The 18,366-nt window shown below is 36.7% G+C and overlaps 2 protein-coding genes across 3 annotated transcripts in view; both read left to right on the top strand.

The window, feature by feature from the left end:
- Positions 1 to 14,753, top strand: part of smad1 (SMAD family member 1) — a 32,443-nt gene extending 17,690 nt beyond the window's left edge. The window contains 5 exon segments of one of the 2 annotated variants that reach the window (NM_131356.3): positions 3,326 to 3,604; positions 4,031 to 4,147; positions 8,708 to 8,929; positions 9,541 to 9,797; positions 13,234 to 14,753. In NM_131356.3, coding sequence (NP_571431.2) covers positions 3,326 to 3,604; positions 4,031 to 4,147; positions 8,708 to 8,929; positions 9,541 to 9,797; positions 13,234 to 13,377 — 1,019 coding nt within the window. In that variant the 3' untranslated portion in view covers positions 13,378 to 14,753. 2 annotated transcript variants of the gene reach the window in all.
- znf827 (zinc finger protein 827) overlaps positions 1 to 18,366 on the top strand; it is a 789,732-nt gene that overhangs the window by 246,379 nt on the left and 524,987 nt on the right. The window lies entirely within an intron of this gene.

Here is an 18,366-nt window from a genome sequence, read left to right as displayed (position 1 = left end):
TTTAATAGTAAGCAACTATAGCTTTTAAAGTGATTCAAGATTGTAACATATGGATTTTAAGAGTAACTATCCACCACTGTTTATCACTATTAAATTTTTATTTATGTTTATGTTTTTAACCAAAAATAACCCATATTTTACTTCGCAACAGCATCCATCTATTTTTTTAATATGCAAATCTCCTACCCAGTTTACTTCAAAATCTTCCAGAACACCCATCAAAATGGTATGGTCCAATGTGAGGGTCAAAAACAGAAAGTAGACATTTAATTCTAAATTGTGATTTTATTTGTTCTTGAGTTATGCTATATTATAAGAGAACCCCAGAGAATATCAGAAGATAAAAAAAGGCATTTTATGACCCCTTTAATACACTATTATTAAAGGCACATAATAAATATTCATTCATTCATTCATTTTCTTTTAGGCTTAGTGCTTTTATTAATCTGGGGTCACCACAGCAGAATGATCCGCCAACTTATCCAGCATATGTTTCATGCAACGGATGTCGTTCTAGCTGCAACCCATCACTGGGAAACACCCATACACACTCATTCACACTCATACAATAAAGACAATTTAGCTTACCCAATTCACCTGTACCACGTCTTTGGACTGTGGGGGAAACCGGAGTACCAGGAGGAAACCCACATGAACGCAGGAAGAACATGCAAACTTCACACAGAAACGACAATTGACCCAGCTGAAGTTCGTAATCAATATAATTCTATGACAATGGGAAGTTTACGGCACAAGTATTTCTTAAGTAGTAGTACCATATATTTCCCCAAACATTGGCAGCCTATTCAGTTCAGCATGCTCATATAACAGAATGTTATTGTCCATTGGGTTGAATACACAGACTTTAACAGTTGCACAGTATTATCTGAATGGCTGATAAATCAGGCCAATAATGCCTTCAAATGTAAACATCACCATGTGATGCTGACGTGGCTTGCTAATGAGATGCATGTTGTCGTTACTAAGCATAATTATATTCATTCAAAAACCTTCAATTTTAAAATTTCAATTTTATCTAACTTTTTAAAATGTCTTTAGAATAATAAGTGATCAAAATCATTTTGTCAGTGAAAAGTGTGTGGAAATATTTTCCCATATGCACCTTTTTCCACACATGTTTCTGAGTTTCCTTTCCCATGGAGATTCCTGCAGATGGTCTCTTTCTTTTTTTCTGTCCTTCCCCTTCCATATCTCTCTCTGGCCTCTGCCAGGTGCTTTTCTCATTTGTTTGATCCTGATATCGCTTGAGAGAATTTGGATGAATTGAAAACTGTGTAGTCTAAAACCTTCTGTGCTGTGTGTGTGTGTATCCTAATGGGAAACTAAAAATTTTTTTTTTTTTTTTTTTACCTCTGCTTATTGTGAAAGAATGAACTTCAAACGCACAGTCCTCTTTTTGTTGGCTAAGCAGAAGATGAGGGTCAGCTGACAACACAGAAACAGCTGTCCACAGTATGTGTGTGTGTGTGTGTGTGTGTGCACATTATGAGAGCAGGAAATTCCAGGCGGGGGCAGAATGAGGGCTTTGTTCAGGGCCTGTGTACACTTTTGTGTGTGTGTGTGTGTGGCGGCTGAAACATGCAAACATGTGGCGGTATAGAGGAAGAAGTTTTACAGGAACTCCTGTCACCCACACAGACAATAGCAGGAAAGCATGGTTGCCCGCCTTGCACACGCTTGTGTAGTGCTGGGCTGCGGATGACTGGACACCTGTCTTTCCCCTCCTCTTCAGAACAGCAACATGCTGTCCACATCCATTGTTTAAGAACACTTGTTCACTGAAATACAAGTTTCCAATCTGAGTGGAAATGTCTAGATTGTATCAAATATGAGCTAGTCTGAATGGAAAGGTGTGGGCAACATGAAAGGAAATATGTTTGCTGCTAAAAATCAAAACACCAGTTGCCACATTTTATCATTGTACTATTTTGGCATGGACAGGTGTGTGCGACAACTGTGAATATGATTCTTGGATGAGCTTGTGTGCATATTTCAGTTTCTCCAAGATTTGGTGATTGCTGAATTTATCGCAAAATTAAGCAAACTCTGCAAAATTGAGTGAATCTCATATTTTTTTCTGTTTTTGGGACTACAAACTTTCTATAATGTCATTACAACACGGAGTTACCCAAAACAAAGAACCCTCGCTAAGCAATGATTTTACACACATCGATAATGTTGGTGGCAATACCTTTACACTGGTATGTAACTCGGCATGTAAACAGACGAAGAAGACACCGCACATTAAATATGAGAAAACATACAAAGATAACCTAGAAAGACCTTAAAAAATTTGTGAATGAAATTACTTAAAGATTTGATTCGGGCACACCACATAACACAAGCATGGTCTCACAGCTCTTTCACACCAGGAGAAACATTGAATTTTAATTTGGTTACATATTAAATATTGAAATTAAATGTTATTTTATGTTACAGAAACCTGGGTATACCCAGGGTCTACAGAACCCTGGGCCTAGGAGTAATGAAAATATATATAATAAATATTTTTGTCTCTGGTATATTTTTTTACAGAAAGTCAACACAGAATAATGCTGAAAATATTGCCGCAAATTTAAGAAAAGCTAAAGCGAAATCAGTCACACAAAATCCTGGTGGTTACTGATATTATACAAAAGTACTGAAAATCATGGACAACAAACTTAGGTATTCTGATATTTGTCACCCTCCTGGCATATTTGGGTAAACACTGTAGATATTTAGAAACTATTTTATGAACTGATCACTAAAATGGTTTTGGGGTATTTCTAAGGCATCAGTAGCTATGTTTCCATCTTGATGAGAAGCAAATCTTTTCAAAGTTCGCAAAAAAAGACAAAATCCCAAATGGGAATTAGGTGCATTTCCATCAAGTTGTTGGAGAGGTCGACTGTACCAATACTACCAATACTACAGTCGACCTCTCCAACAACTTGATGAAAACGCACCTAATTCCCATTTGGGATTTAACCAAGGGAAGCATAAAGTAGGCGACTGCAGTCACATTGGTGTAATTTATTCTCATTTCCGTCTCCCATTATTAACATTCAGCATTTTTTGCACAAACTCAAAACCATCTCAACCAAGCATAAAAACCTTTTTGCCAACTTTTATTCAGAATATCTTGTTTTTCATGCAAAAATGTGCATTAACGCAGTGTGATGGAAACTCAGCTACTGTGAAAACCTCTTTCATTAATAAGAGTGTGTATGATTATATTAAAATCTTCAATGGATTCTCTTCAATGGATCACCTATTCAGTTCTGATTCTCATGGTTGACATATTTCTCCCGTTTTCCTGCAGTGCTGCCACCCGTGCTGGTTCCACGAAACAGCGAGTTCAACGCTAAACTCTCCATGCTGCCACGCTTCCGTAACCCACTCCACCAGACGGAGCCCCCCATGCCTCAGAACGCCACCTTCCCCGACTCCTTCCCCCAGCAGCCAGCAAATGCCCTTCCCTTTACCCCGAACTCCCCAACCAACAGTTATCCCAGCTCGCCCAACAGCGGCACAGGCAGCACTGCCACCTTTCCACATTCGCCATCCAGCTCAGATCCAGGCAGCCCTTTTCAGATGCCAGGTGAGATCGCTCTTAACCTGCACGTTAATGGTGCACTAGAAACATTTATGAATATTATTAATGCATTATTACTGTGAGGAGTTCACCTACAGTATGTTTATAGTTGAAATGTATGTTAGTTAAATCTCATACCGAGCTTATTCACACACTCTTGTACTGGATTTAGCAAATTAAGTTTAGCAAATTCATATTAGTTTGATTTTACTGTTCTGGCATTAAGCTATGCAAAACTTCTACAGCTTTTAAGGGAAAGACTGTACATTTGACATGTATCTTTTTTCTGACTGACTCTTTTTTTCCACTTAAGTTAATGTTTAACCCTCAATATTTCTAATGTGGAAATACAAAAATGTTAGTCATTTGTCAGTACATGTCGTCATTCACCTTTCACTGTGTTGCTTGTGTTTTTGGGTGTTGCTTCAAAAGAAACCCCTCCACCTGCGTATATGCCTCCAGAGGAGCCAATGACACAGGACTGTCCCCAGCCAATGGACACTAACCTATTAGCTCCAAACTTGCCATTGGAGATCAGCAACCGAACAGGTACCCTTCATTTAAATGCTAAAAAACACCATAAAATAAGACACTACTCTAAGCTCCAGTCACTCCAGCAAACATATTGCTCCTTCCTTACAGTCTGACATGGGCGTTTTATAGCTATCAGCAGCTGCCGACCCACACTGCAGGTGCAGGAAGTCCACACACAAACATACTCGCGCACAGCGTCACAGACAGTCTGAGTTTTTGTCCTTTAAATGTGTGTGGGGGTTCTTGCAGTACAGCATGTGGCATGCAAATGAGCAAAATAAAGTTAGAAATTGGTAAAAATGGGGTTCTTTAAAAACTGTGTTTTAGTAGGAAAAAGGGAGTCCATATACAGTTGAAGTCAGAATTATTAGCCCCCCTTTGTATTTTTTTTTCTTTATTTAATTAATTCCCAAATGATGTTTAACAGAGCAAGGAAATTTTCACAGTATGTCTGACAATATTTTTTTCTTTTGGAGAAAGTCTTATTTGTTTTATTTCTGCTAGAATAAAAGCAGTTATCAATTTTTTAACAGCATTTTAAGGACAAAATTATTAGCCACTTTAAGCTAATTCTTTATTTGATAGTCTACAGAACAAACCATTGTTATTTAATAACTTGCCTTATTACCCTAACCTGCCTAGTTAACCTCATTAATCTAGTTAAGCCTTTAAATGTCACTTTAAGCTGCATAGAAGTGTCTTGAAAAATATCTAGTCAAATATCATTTACTGTCATCATGGCAAAAATAAAATAAATCAGTTATTAGAAATGAGTTATTGAAACTCCTATGTTTAGAAATTTGTTGAGAAAAATCTTCTCTCTGTTAAACAGAAATTGGAGGAAAAATAAACAGAGGGTCTAATAACTCAAGGGGGCTAATAATTCTGACTTCAACTGTATGTATGCTTGCTGATCATTGTTATTCTCAAACAAAATCTTCATGGTCCAAAACCATTGAAGTATATATACACTCAGGGTACTGTATTTGGTAGAAAAATAAGTCACAGATGACCAGAAGTTGCAGCCTGTGTTTGCAAAATTGCATTGTCATAAGAAAAACTAAATAAGTGGTTGTTTTACCACTGCAACAAATCATTCACAGTGACCAGTATAACAGTTGGGCTGAACAAATTAAATTAAATTCAGCATAAGGAAACCTTTTCCACAAAGCTGAAAACAATTTGACATTTTTAGGTCACTTTGACTATTAAGTTCAGCTAAATGCTAAAAATAAATAATTATAATTGTAATAAAAAGTGACATATTCAGTTAAATGTACAGTATTATACACTATCTGACAAAAGTCTTGTTGTCTATCTAGGTTTTAGGAACAACAAATAGTAACTTGACACAGAAGTGGCTTATATGAAAGGCAAAGGCCTCTAGATTACACTTATTTAACCAAAATAAAATATGATCATGCCTTGATTTTTAATAATTTATTTAGGACAGTAAGATCTGACTTTGCTTAGACAAAAGTCTGTGACTTAACAGAAATGATGTACAGTATAGAATATAGTCATGCTGCATGTATTGTTTATGACTCCAATAAGCTTGGAAGACTGCATCTATACACCTCTGCAATCACTCAAATAACTTATTAAAAAATCGTCTGGAATAACAAAGAAAGCACTCTTGCAGGGCTGGCCAATCCTGGAGCACCATGACTGTCTTTGCTTTCAGGAACGTTGATGTGGAGGCTAAAATAACATTTGTAATGTGATGGACACAAATGTCTACCTTAAGCTGTTGATGTTGCCATCCACCCTGCAGATCTCTTGCACGCCCCCATACTGAATGTAACCCCAAACCATGATTTTTCCTTCACCAAACTTGACTGATTTCTGTGAGAATCTTGGATCTATGCGGGTTCCAGTAGGTCTTCTGTAGTTTCTGTGATGATTTGGATGCAGTTCAACAGATGATTCATTGGAAAAATCTACCTTCTGCCACTTTTCCAAAAGATCAACTAGAAAAGAAATCCAAGTTATTTGTTGCTTTTACAACTGGGATCGAAGACAAAACCTTCATCAGGGAGTGTACATTATGTGCAAAAAATAAATGTAAAAAGTAGCTTGCTAACGGGTTTGCACAGTTTACTGCAAATCTGTAAATAAACCTTTCTATTCTACACAATTATATTAAAAACTGGGGGTAGCCACAGTGAAAAGTACTGCCAACTGATCCAGCATATGTTTTACGCAGTGGATGCCCAGTCTACATATAGTTGTCTACATATAGTGTGTCCCAGCATCCCACAGGAGGCGTGGGGGTGTGCATAGTGAAGAAGAACTGTTGAAATATTTGTGGAAGTTGTGGTACAGTTTTGGGATGCACACTCAAGCTGCATCCTGTGAACTGCTGTAGTGCACAACTTCCATTGTGAAAGGCTAATGGGAAAAGAGTAGACAAAACACACCTGTGGCCCAGTGTCACAGATTAGAGGAAGTCCACTTAAACAAATGCTGTAGATAAACATTTTACTCTCTTTGGGATTAGAATAGTTGATGAGCTGTGGACATCAGAAAGAGGACATTTGAATTATTTTGGTGACCCACAAACACTATGCAGTATTGCTCTAAAGTGGGATTTGATACGGACAGTGATCTCACTTGCATTTTGCTGATTTTGTTGTATTTTGTTGGCCCTTGAATAGCGCAGGGTTATAGCCAATCACAACAGCCTGTTACTAAAGTGTTACCATTAATAGCCTAGCAACAGTGACCTCATAGAAATACCCTAGTAAAATCGATATGCCCTCTGCTGTAAGAGATGAGATGCGAGTCTAAATCTGTTAATGATATTGCTAAATCACTTTCAAAGACATAATGCCACGCTGGAGGGACATGCATATGCTCCAAAACAAAACAAGACTTTTTTTGTGGTTGTCAAAAGTGCAAAGCAAGTAAAAAAGGCATGTGATAATCTGTGAAGTTACAAACTTGTCTTCAATGGGATAGTTCACTCAAAATTGGGAATTGTTCTTCTTGTTCCAAACTTGTTTCTTCCTTCTGTATTTAGTTATGTTTTAATGGCGACGTGGTGGCGCAGTGGTTAGCACGTTCGCCTCACAGCAGGAAGGTCACTGGCTCGAGCCTTTGCTGGGTCAGTTGGCATTTCTGTGTGGAGTTTGCATGTTCTTCCCGTGTTCGCGGGGGATTCCTTCGGGTGCTCTGGTTTCCCCCACAGTCCAAAGACATGTGGTACAGGTGAATTGGGTAGGCTAAAACTGTACATAGTGTATGAGTGTGTGTGTAAATGAGTGTGGATGTTTCCCAGTGATGGGTTGCACCTGGAAGGTCATCCACTGGGTAAAAACATATGCTAAATAAGTTGGCAGTTCATTCCGCTGTGGCGACCCCAGATTAATAAAGGGACAAGAAAATGCCAAAAAGAAAAGGAATGAATGATTCAATAAATAGTATATTGACTTCATTAGTATTTTTCCTACTATGGGTGTCAATGGCTACCAGTTTCTAGAATTCACCAAAACAATCTTTTGTGTTCAACAGAAAAAAAGAAAAAAACTCATACAGGTTTTCATTTATGAGTTTAATAAAATTTTTGACACTTATTTTTACATTATTATTTTACTACACTCTAATTTTTGGGGTCAGAATAAAAAAGAATTCTGCAATGATGCATTAAATTGATAATTTGAGGACTTTCTATTCATAAAGGTTTAAAAGATTCAAATATTTACACAAAAACAGTAGGCCACACAATTGTTTAAAAGACTTGTACTCATATATAAGAGTTGGTTCAAATAAAAATGATAATTACTGCATGATTTACTAATCTTTGAGCTACCCTCAGTGTATATGACTTTATTTTTCATTATAATTCAATCTCAGTTACTTCAAAAAAATCTCTTTTAAGCTCTACGATCACAACAGGTGGCTGTTTCCCTTCAACTGTTCAAAACAAGTCCAATTAAGTATGTACTCACATGGCACCAGGGAGTTAATATAGGTCTCAATGTAGTGAATCTGTGCGTTCCACAGTGGAATAAACCGCCAACTATTCCATCATATGATTTACACAGCAGATGCCCTTCCAGCCGCAACCCATAACTGGGAAACACCCGTACACACTCATTCACACACATACTACTGCCAATTTAGTTAATCCAGTATGTCCATATTTAAAACTTTTTAAAAGGTTAGTGCAACTTCTCCTGACTGTAATACATGCATTTACATAGGAAGTTTGGTTAGCACATGAAGACAATTTAACATTTTATCCACTACACATACATCCTACCCCATCTGCCCAAAAGCAGTCTCTCATAAATGTAAAAAAAAACTCATATACACCTAATGCATTAATGGTGGGTAAATCATGGGCTATTTTTATTTTTGGGTGAACTCACCCTTTAAGTTATGTTCTTCGAGCAGCAAATTATCATAGCAGAATCATTTCTGAAGGATCATGTAATACTGAAAACCAGAGCAATTGAGGCTCAACTCAAAATTCTTCTTTTCTGTAAATAAATAACATTATAATATATGACAAATTTAACTTCTTAAGCGTATGTGCTCTTGTGCTTATTGAGTTTACAATTTTGTGTGCAGATGTTCATCCTGTGGCCTATCAGGAACCCAAGCACTGGTGCTCCATTGTGTACTATGAGCTGAATAATCGTGTGGGTGAAGCCTTTCTGGCCTCATCCACCAGTGTACTCGTGGATGGCTTTACTGACCCATCCAACAACCGCAACCGCTTCTGCCTGGGTCTGCTGTCAAATGTCAACCGGAACTCAACCATCGAAAACACCCGGCGTCACATCGGAAAAGGTTTGCTTTGTTTATACATAACTATTCTATGTCCAGTAGGATATACTAAATATTCTGCATTGACTTGCACAATTACATAGGATTACAATTTGACAGTAAGTCAGTGTGAAGTTTTATCATTTCTAGAGGAGCATGTGATTGTTCTGATGATTGATCGCGTCTGGTCTCTGGTCAGACAATAGTCAGATTAATCCAAACCTACAATAAATAGCCCATTTCACCTTACTTCCCTTATTTTCGTTTTTGAAGAGTTCCCCCATCCACCCCATCTCCCCCTTTTCCTCCATTACCAGAGAGCTCGGACCCCCTTACATGAGTTTTCCAAAAAAACAAGCTAAATAATCTTACTTCAAAGCAAAGAGAAGGTTATTTTGCTTACTCTGTTGACAGATTATTTTACGTTTCAACTGTTTGTTTTGACTTCGTTATATCATTTATTATTATTTTGTTTAGAAAATGCTTCTTGATTTAATATTTTTTTGGATATTTAGACTAGAAATAAGACAGAATCTCTAAATAAGTAAAGCATTCTTTGCAGTGCATGGTCTGCTTTAGAAAAGGCTGTAATATTTGTCATAATGTAAACAATTATCTTTTCATACATTCTGCAGGAGTCCATTTGTACTATGTGGGAGGAGAGGTGTATGCCGAATGTTTGAGCGACAGCAGTATCTTTGTCCAGAGCCGCAACTGCAATTACCACCATGGTTTCCACCCCACCACCGTATGCAAGATCCCCAGTCGCTGCAGCCTCAAGATCTTCAACAACCAGGAGTTTGCAGAGCTCTTGGCACAGTCAGTCAATCACGGTTTTGAAGCTGTCTATGAACTCACCAAGATGTGCACCATCCGCATGAGTTTTGTAAAGGTAAGCTACTGTACACAAGATGAACACAAGGTTTACCTGGAAATTGAAAGTGTCATTCCTTACTCACCCTTGTGTGGTTTACACGTTATTTGTATTTCCCACTTCTCTAAAACATAGAAGATATTGTGAGGAATGTTTTAGCATTTCAGCTGCCTCATTTTTTTTTAATAATTAAGATTTTTAAACGTTGTGAAAAGTCACTTACCCTCATTAAAGCTGCATTTATTTTAATTAAAATTAACCAGAAATTAGCCAGAGATCAGTTATCAAGATTAACAGATCCAGGATCTGACAAATCATCTTAGATAATTTAAGCGAGCTACAAAGAACAGACCGCAGGATTCAGTCATCTGTATTGTACGCTACTCTCTTGTATGTTAATTAGCTCCAAACTCAATTCACTAAGCATTGAGCTCTGCAGCATATTTAGAGTTTTTTACAGAAAAGTATCTTTCTAACCTCAAAAGAGTGCCCTAGCTACAAACTTTGAAGTAGCTGAATAAAACCTGTCTTATTTGAAAGAAAATCCCCTAAATTTTAAGATGCATTAAAATATTGCATATTTAGTATTTTATTAATTCATAATTATACAATAATCACACAAAAAAGTCAGATTTTTTTGTTATTTCTTATTTGATTATTCCATTTTTAGCCATCTGTTTATGTGGAGTTCTTTTGTTTGTTTCATTTTATTTCACCTGGTGGCAATAAACTGAGGAATTTTTTTTTTTTGCTATCTTATATGCAATAAAAATTATACAGATTTACCTGTTGTTAGGAAGAGTGTACTTTTAATTTCCATATTTTTGTTTTTTGCACATATGACATACCTAAATTTAAGAGCCTCCTACACATGCATACATTTGAATAAATGTATGAAAATGGTCTCATTTTACAGAAAACTAATAAAAAATACTTGTGGGGGAAACCAGAGCACCTGGAGGAAACCCACACGAACGCAGGGAGAACATGCAAACTCCACACAGAAATGCCATCTGACCCAGCCGAGGCTCGAACCAGCACCCTTTTTGCTGTGAGGCATACATACTGCCCACCGCGTCGCCCTGCAATATTAAATTATATTAATATATTTTTCTTAAGCAGCACAATTATCTTCAACCTTAATAATATTATTAATAATAATATTAATAATAATATATTGAGGCATTAAAAGATAAATATTTGAAAATTTGGAATATGGTGAAATAAGGTCAAAAACTGTGTGCTTCTTACCAATGCTCTTCCTTGATTCAGTGAAGTCTGTTATATAGTACCATGCTTCCACCTAGTGTCCAAATGCTATTCTACAATGTTTGGCTCGAATACGAAGTTGGCATGTATGTGATGGCAAAGTTAAATATTTAACAGTTATTACTCTAGTATGCAGTATTATGTTTTTAATTTATAATAAATACACAGGAGAAAACACAGTACTTTACACTCTCAGAAATAAAGGTACACGAGCTGTCACTGGGGTGATACCTTTTCAAAAGGTACACATTTGTACTTAAAAGGTCCATACTGGTACCTCAAAAGTATATATTAGTACCTAAAAATTTAAGAGGAACACTTTTGTACGTTTTAAGTGCTAATATGTACCCTTGAGGTATTAAAATGGACCTTTAAGGTACAACTTTGTACCATTTGAAAAGGTACCACCCCAGGGACAGCTCGTGTACTTTTATTTCCGAGAGTGTACTGAACTTTAATGAACACAGCATCCATACAGGAAAGGGAGTTAAGGACATTTTTAGGGGTTAAATACATGAGGAAAGTCATCAGCGTAAAACAGGACAGGTGAGGAAATGAACTACTGTAAAAACCCAGTAAACTAATTAGAGATCTTGTTTTAGAAAACAGCATCAACAACAACAGCAACTACAACAGAGAAACATTAAACTGAACCCAAAACAGCAGAATGTAACTAAAATATTATTTACAATTTATGTTAAATAATATTTCAGTACTACCAATATTGTTTTAATTGTCATTGGTGTTTATATACATCCTATTATTTCCATTTCTGTTCTATTGCTGTTTCAAAATTTCACACTCAGATATTGCTTGATGCTATTAGCAGGTTTGGCATGCTGTCCCAGGAGAGAACCCTGGGTTTGGAGATAATTGACTAGGGCTGCTGTCTGGTCAATAAGCATATATAGGGGTCCGAGATCAGGTAGGCCTCGAAAGCTCCCCCTGGTAAAAGAAGGGAAAGGAGGAGATGGGGTGGAAGGGGGGAACTTTTCCAAAACGAAGAAAAGGTAGTACGGCGAAATCGGCCTATTTGTTGTAAGCTTCAATCAATTTGATTGCATTATTGCTGTTTACGAAGAGGCCAGCCACGATCAATCAAATCATGTGCTCCTCTTATAATTTGTTTGTAAAACTTCACGTATGTGTTCTGCGTATCCCGTATGTTTTTAGTTTTTCATTTCTGTGTTTATTGTATTTTGTATGTTTTGCACTCCTTAAAAAAAAGAATGGGCATGTTACTTAAACTGTCAAATTAGTAATTTTTAAACATTTGCTTAATAATATTGTTATAGTTTGTTAAAACACAAAACTGCGTGTATGTGAATAATTTGTATTATTATTATTTTTTTTATTATTGTTTTGTTTAAAAAAACCTGTTGTTTTATGTAACGTCACCTTGCTCAAAAACAAATCTTTCTTTATTTAATTTGCTCCAAACACAATTTCACCAAAAATATTAAGCAGCACAATTATCTTCAACCTTAATAATAATAATAATAGTAGTACTAGTAGTAGTAGTAGGCAGCAAGGTGGTGCAGTGGGTAGCACTGTTACCTCACAGCAGGAAGGTCGCTGATTTGAGCCTTGGCTGGGTCAGTTGGCATTTCAGTGTGGAGTTTGCATGTTCTCCCTGTGTTTGCGTAGGTTTCCTCCAGGTTTCCCCCAGTCCAAAGATATGCACTATAGGTGAATTGGGTAAGCTAAATTGTCCGTAGTGTATGAGTGTGAGTGAATGAGAGTGTGTGGATGTTTCCCAGTGATAGGTTGTAACTGAAAGGGCATCCACTACATAAAACATGCTGAATAAGTTGGCGGTTCTTTCCACTGTGGCGACCCCTGATTAATAACGGGACTAAGTTGAAAATAAAATGAATGAATGAATAGTAGTAGTAACAGTAATAGTACTAATAATTTATTTTTAAGCATTAAAAGATAACTATTGAAATATCTGGAATATGGTGAAATACTGACAACAGTTCACAACCTTACTGCTTTGCTGTATTTTTGATCAAATAAATGCAGAGTAGGTGAGCGTCAGATAATTTTAATTATTCTAGTCATATAAATAGACGCATTATGGAACCTTCTTACCTTTATGAAAGGAAAAACCATTAGACGCTGAAGTAAATTCATTTTTGTTTGTAAACAAATCTTTTAACAGACATCTGTTGTTGTTTTCCAGGGCTGGGGTGCAGAGTACCATCGGCAGGATGTGACCAGCACCCCGTGCTGGATTGAGATTCATCTTCATGGACCCCTGCAGTGGTTGGATAAAGTCCTCACCCAGATGGGATCTCCTCACAACCCCATTTCTTCAGTGTCCTAGATGGAGCTGACCATAAAGCAACTGCTGATGCAACCCTGTCAGTCTGGGTTCACATGCAGAAGCTGATTGGTTGAAGGGAGGGGTGGGAGATGACTAGAGGGTTAGGTTGTGTACTACTTGAAGGCAGTTTGTTAGGGTGGGGGTCATCGAATCTGGCTGAAGAGTCCTCAGTTTTCAGCCCGTGAGAATCTGGAAGATACTTGACAACTCTGTGTGACCAAGCATGTTTAATGATGAGGCATCATACTTGTGGCGAGTATCCTCCTCTGGTCTTGTTCGTAAGAAGTTTGACTTTTTTAAAGCCAATTTGTTTGTTTTCTTTCTATTTCTTTTGCATTTCTCATCCTTTTCCCAGTTTACAATCAGTATTCCATTGACAAAAAAAAGATCTGCATCCTAGCTTAGAGACTAGAACAGTGTTGTACAGAGTAGAGTAGCGTGAACACGTCTGAAAGACCACAAAATAAATCTTGTGCAGAATTATAATGCTTTAAGTGAACTGAGCGGCATGAAGCTGTGAGAAGGATAACGAGGTTATTAATGCAACATTTCTCACAGCTGGAAAGAAGAAAAACATGTAGCAAAAACAGACAAAAATGTCTAATGTAGAATGAAAAATGCATATATTTGAATACGAAAACCGTTGAATGGGATAAATGTATGGGGAGTTGGGCATGTAAGTAGTGGGTAGGGAACTCGTGCAAATGTTGCACTACTTTCATCACAGTTGCGTTCGACTGATTTTAAAAGTGGGTGTGTAAATGTACTTATTATTAGTAAGGAAAGTGTTGTGCAGTCTGTTTTTTTTTGTTGTTGGTTGTTTTGCAAGTGTGGTTTGATCCCCGGGATTGTAAGTTTGATGTCTACAAATGAGAGCAGAAGCAGGCATCGTTTTCTTTGTCCATGTACAGTATTGTGGACTCACCACTGAGCTGCACAGAAGAACGTCCTTGTTACTTTTATTCTGAAATGGCACGAATATGTTTCATAAAACACCTTTAGAAAAGCAGGAGGAAAAGCTTACATAATGCCTGTGCATTTTTAGAGTAAACTGATTTCTTTTGTGTTGACTAAGATTTAAATGGCACTAGTGATATTGTTTTGTTAAAAGAAATTGTTAATTTTTGATTAACTTCCTCTAAGATTTTTTTTTATCCATAGTGAAATCCCATCCACTGTTAAAATGTACACATTTTTGTATTTTTTGAAGAAAATATATAATGTTGTTCCTTCATATTTGCACTTTCTTAAGTGGCTTCTCGTCTCTGTCCCTTTTTTTCGTGCTGTTCTTGCTTACCTGTACTCTCAGAAAGCAGTTTTATTCCATGAATATCAAGTCTCTACTGGAAGATTCAATTAAAGTGTTTCATTATCACTGTCTGTTTCTTTTCTTCATGTTTAGAAGCAGAACATTTAAAGCAAGCACTACATTTAATGAGTAACCTATTATTCAGTGGAGGTAATGCTGTTTATACAGTGGGAGTAATGCAAATGTTAGATATCAATGTAATGTGTGATATACTGTTAAAACCTGATATGAAACCACAAACGATGTATAACCAAATAAAATAAATAATAAAGTTATATAGTTATAGGTCTATGAAGAGCAAATGCATATTTGTTAAAGATACAATTTCATTGAATTTCATAGACTGAATCGGAAAGTTGTTTAGGCGGAAAACAGCTCCCTCTAGTGTCGTATTTGAATCTGTACGTACAACATATACAATAAATTCAAACGCGCGCGCACACACACACACACACACACACACACACACACACAATATGTCAGCACATCAAGTGTGGAAAAACTACCTAACATACAGAAACAATATTTTATTGAGGTGAATTATTTATCACTGTAACATTATTTATTAACTTATATGACGGCCCAACTGTGGAATGTTCCAACTTCGCTTTTGAGGACGTGCTGAAGTGGACCATACACTTTAAGTATCTATTTTAAGATGCTGTAATGCGAATATGTATGCTAACAGAAATATTAAATAGACATCTGTTTACGAGAAAAAAAACAAACAAACATATACATAAACAACTATAGGCTACATAAACAGAGCTATTTAGACGCTGTCTAAACGCTGCATATATAGCCTATATGAATTAAACTCTGACACCATTTGAGATAAATTAAATCAACTGTGAAATTTTCTAAGTATTATTCTCTGATGCAAGACCTGCTTTTTTGTTTTAGTTATGCCTTTTTGGTATCGAATCCATTGTTTCAGTATATCTAGCCTACTAATCACATTAAATAAATTGTACTCTGACACCATTTAAGATAGAGGAATCAAATCAACTGTAAAATTGTCTAAATATTATTCTTAATGATGCACAAGCTTTCATTTTTTACAGTTATGCTGTTATTTTTATTTACAGTACTGAATTCATATTTTTAGTATAGGCTAGGCTATATTGCACACACTAATTTAAGATAAATAAATCAAATCAACTCTACATTTTTTAAAATATTATTCTCTGTGATGCGCAAAGCTTTGACTTTTACAGTTACGCCTTTGTTGTTTTTATATAGGGAATTGAATCCATATTTTCAGTAACCTACATCGGACACACTTTAAACACTTAAATGAATTGTGACACCATTTGAGATAAAGAAATCAAATCGCCATATTTTAAAGTTAACTATTAACAGTTAGTTTGTTTGTACTGTTATTTCTATTACTTATTCAATTTCCCATTTATTGTATTTATTTAACGCCTCCCATCCCAAACCTAAACCCAACAGTCACAATACTGTAAAAATATTAATTATTGTTATACTGATTATATATTGATGCGCATATCGCATGTCCTGCCGGCTGCGTATTCGATCTAGACTTTACCTCATACCACCTACATACCAAAAACACACATCTGTACAAACTTCAATTCCAGTTAATACCTAAATTTGTATCAAGGCTATTATTTATGCTGTTAAAATACTAATGGCCTACTTATGAATGTAAAAGAAATTCAATATACAGTAGTTAACATCTGAAGTGGATCAAACAAGTTTTTCAAGAATTGACTATCACTGCATTCCTGGACTCTTCATTCATTCATTTATTCATTCATTCATTCATTTTCTTGTCAGGTTAGTCCCTTTATTAATTCAGGGTCCCCACAGCGGAATGAACCGCCAACTTATCCAGCAGGTTTTTACGCAGCAGATGCCCATCCAGCCGCAACCCATCTCTGGGAAACATCCACACAAACATTCACACACACACTCATACACTACGGACAATTTAGCCTACCCAATTCACCTGTACCACATGTCTTTGGACTGTGGGGAAAAACGGAGCACCCGGAGGAAACCCACGCGAAGACAGGGAGAACATGCAAACTCCACACAGAAACGCCAACTGAGCTGAGGTTCGAACCAGCGACCTTGTGGCTGTGAGGCGTATTCCTGGACTCAAAACTAGTAATTGTTTAACATTTGTTATGTTATTTTATCCTTAATAGACTACATCTTCAGCCATTACAATATCTGTGATGAGCTGGGGAAAGGTGGATTTGGTGTATTATATGAAGTGTTTGGATGATGGTCTTAAGGTAAATATTAATAACACATTATCAAGCAGGCAAATGTTTGCTCTGCCATATCTTTATCCTCTCTAAGCCAGCTTAGAGTTCATTTTCTTGTTGTACATCAGGTGGCTGTGAAATACGTCACCAAGAGCCAGTATACAGAATGTATATCTTTTGTAAGTACAATGCACTGTACAAAACACATACAATATATCATATTAGCATGATTCACAGGGAACCCACCTCCATCTAAAAATGATAACCCATCTACATCTTTCAGGCCGACCATTCAAACCACATGCCAGAGGAGATCGCCCTCACCATCCTCGCTAATAAAGGGCCCAGCGACCCCCACGTCATTAAGCTTCTAGGCTGGCAAGACCATGAGGACCATTATATCTTGATCCTCGAATGCCTATCTCCTTCTGAAAATCTTGAAGAGTTCCTGTACCATCACGGTGGAACCCTAGGCGAAAGCACAACACATCACATCATGCAGCAAGCAGTTCATGCTGCTAACCTGTACTGCCAGAGGGGAATCTTCCACCGTGACATCAAACTGGATAATCTACTCTTAAATAAGGAAAAATTAGAGATCAAACTTACTAACCTTTCCTTACAAACGTATTTCTGCCGCACTTTAATCCACACGTGAGTCCAGCAGTGCTCTCATAACGGGAAATGAAAACAAAACCTTCGTTGCAGCACATTTTGACAAAACACTGATGACCATGTTTCCAATTAATTCTTCTTCGTCCACTTGTTTCGGCAACACAACGTGGCGTCTCTCTGCCGTCTGAACACTGTATCATGTAAGTCTTCGAAGCTATCATGCAAATTAATGAAGTTGCATCTCATTCACAATAGAGCACGCTGATTGGTTTAAACCAAGCCTTTCTCATAAATTAATGCTGCACACTCAGAGACGTCACAAAGTACTCCCAGGTACAGACATCCACTCTCCACACTGGAATACACACAAGGATCTAATCGCCGTGACACAGTTTCAAAAACTCGTTTCAAACTGGAAGAGTGAATTTGCTCCTAATAACGCAAAAACAACCAATTTTCCCTTTTTAGTAAAATATATGTATCCTAATAGTGTTTTTAGCAGCGTGGGACACATATATGACCGTCAACAGCTCAAAAAATGTGTTTTGGTGTTTCGTGACCCTTTAAAACCTGACTGAAAATCTTCATGAATACCTTTATTAAGCTTTATTAATAAATTGCTTTATTAAGCAATTTATCTTAACAATATCCACAGTACTGCAATATCAAATTTCAGGCAATGTAAGTCAAATGCCAGAAGAGAAAATTCAGTTAACACTATAAGTTTATATTGAATAAAATCTGAACCTTTTTTGTGGTGAAAAGGGAAAAAAATCATGCATTCTTTATATTATTTATTAAAAGATGGTTGTCATAATGTTCAGT

This window comes from Danio rerio, chromosome 1, assembly GCF_052040795.2.
Source record: "Danio rerio strain M-AB ecotype USA chromosome 1, GRCz13ab, whole genome shotgun sequence".
Classification (NCBI taxonomy): domain Eukaryota; kingdom Metazoa; phylum Chordata; class Actinopteri; order Cypriniformes; family Danionidae; genus Danio; species Danio rerio.
Note: the sequence above shows the minus strand (reverse complement) of the source record. Positions and strands in the feature narration are given on the sequence as shown.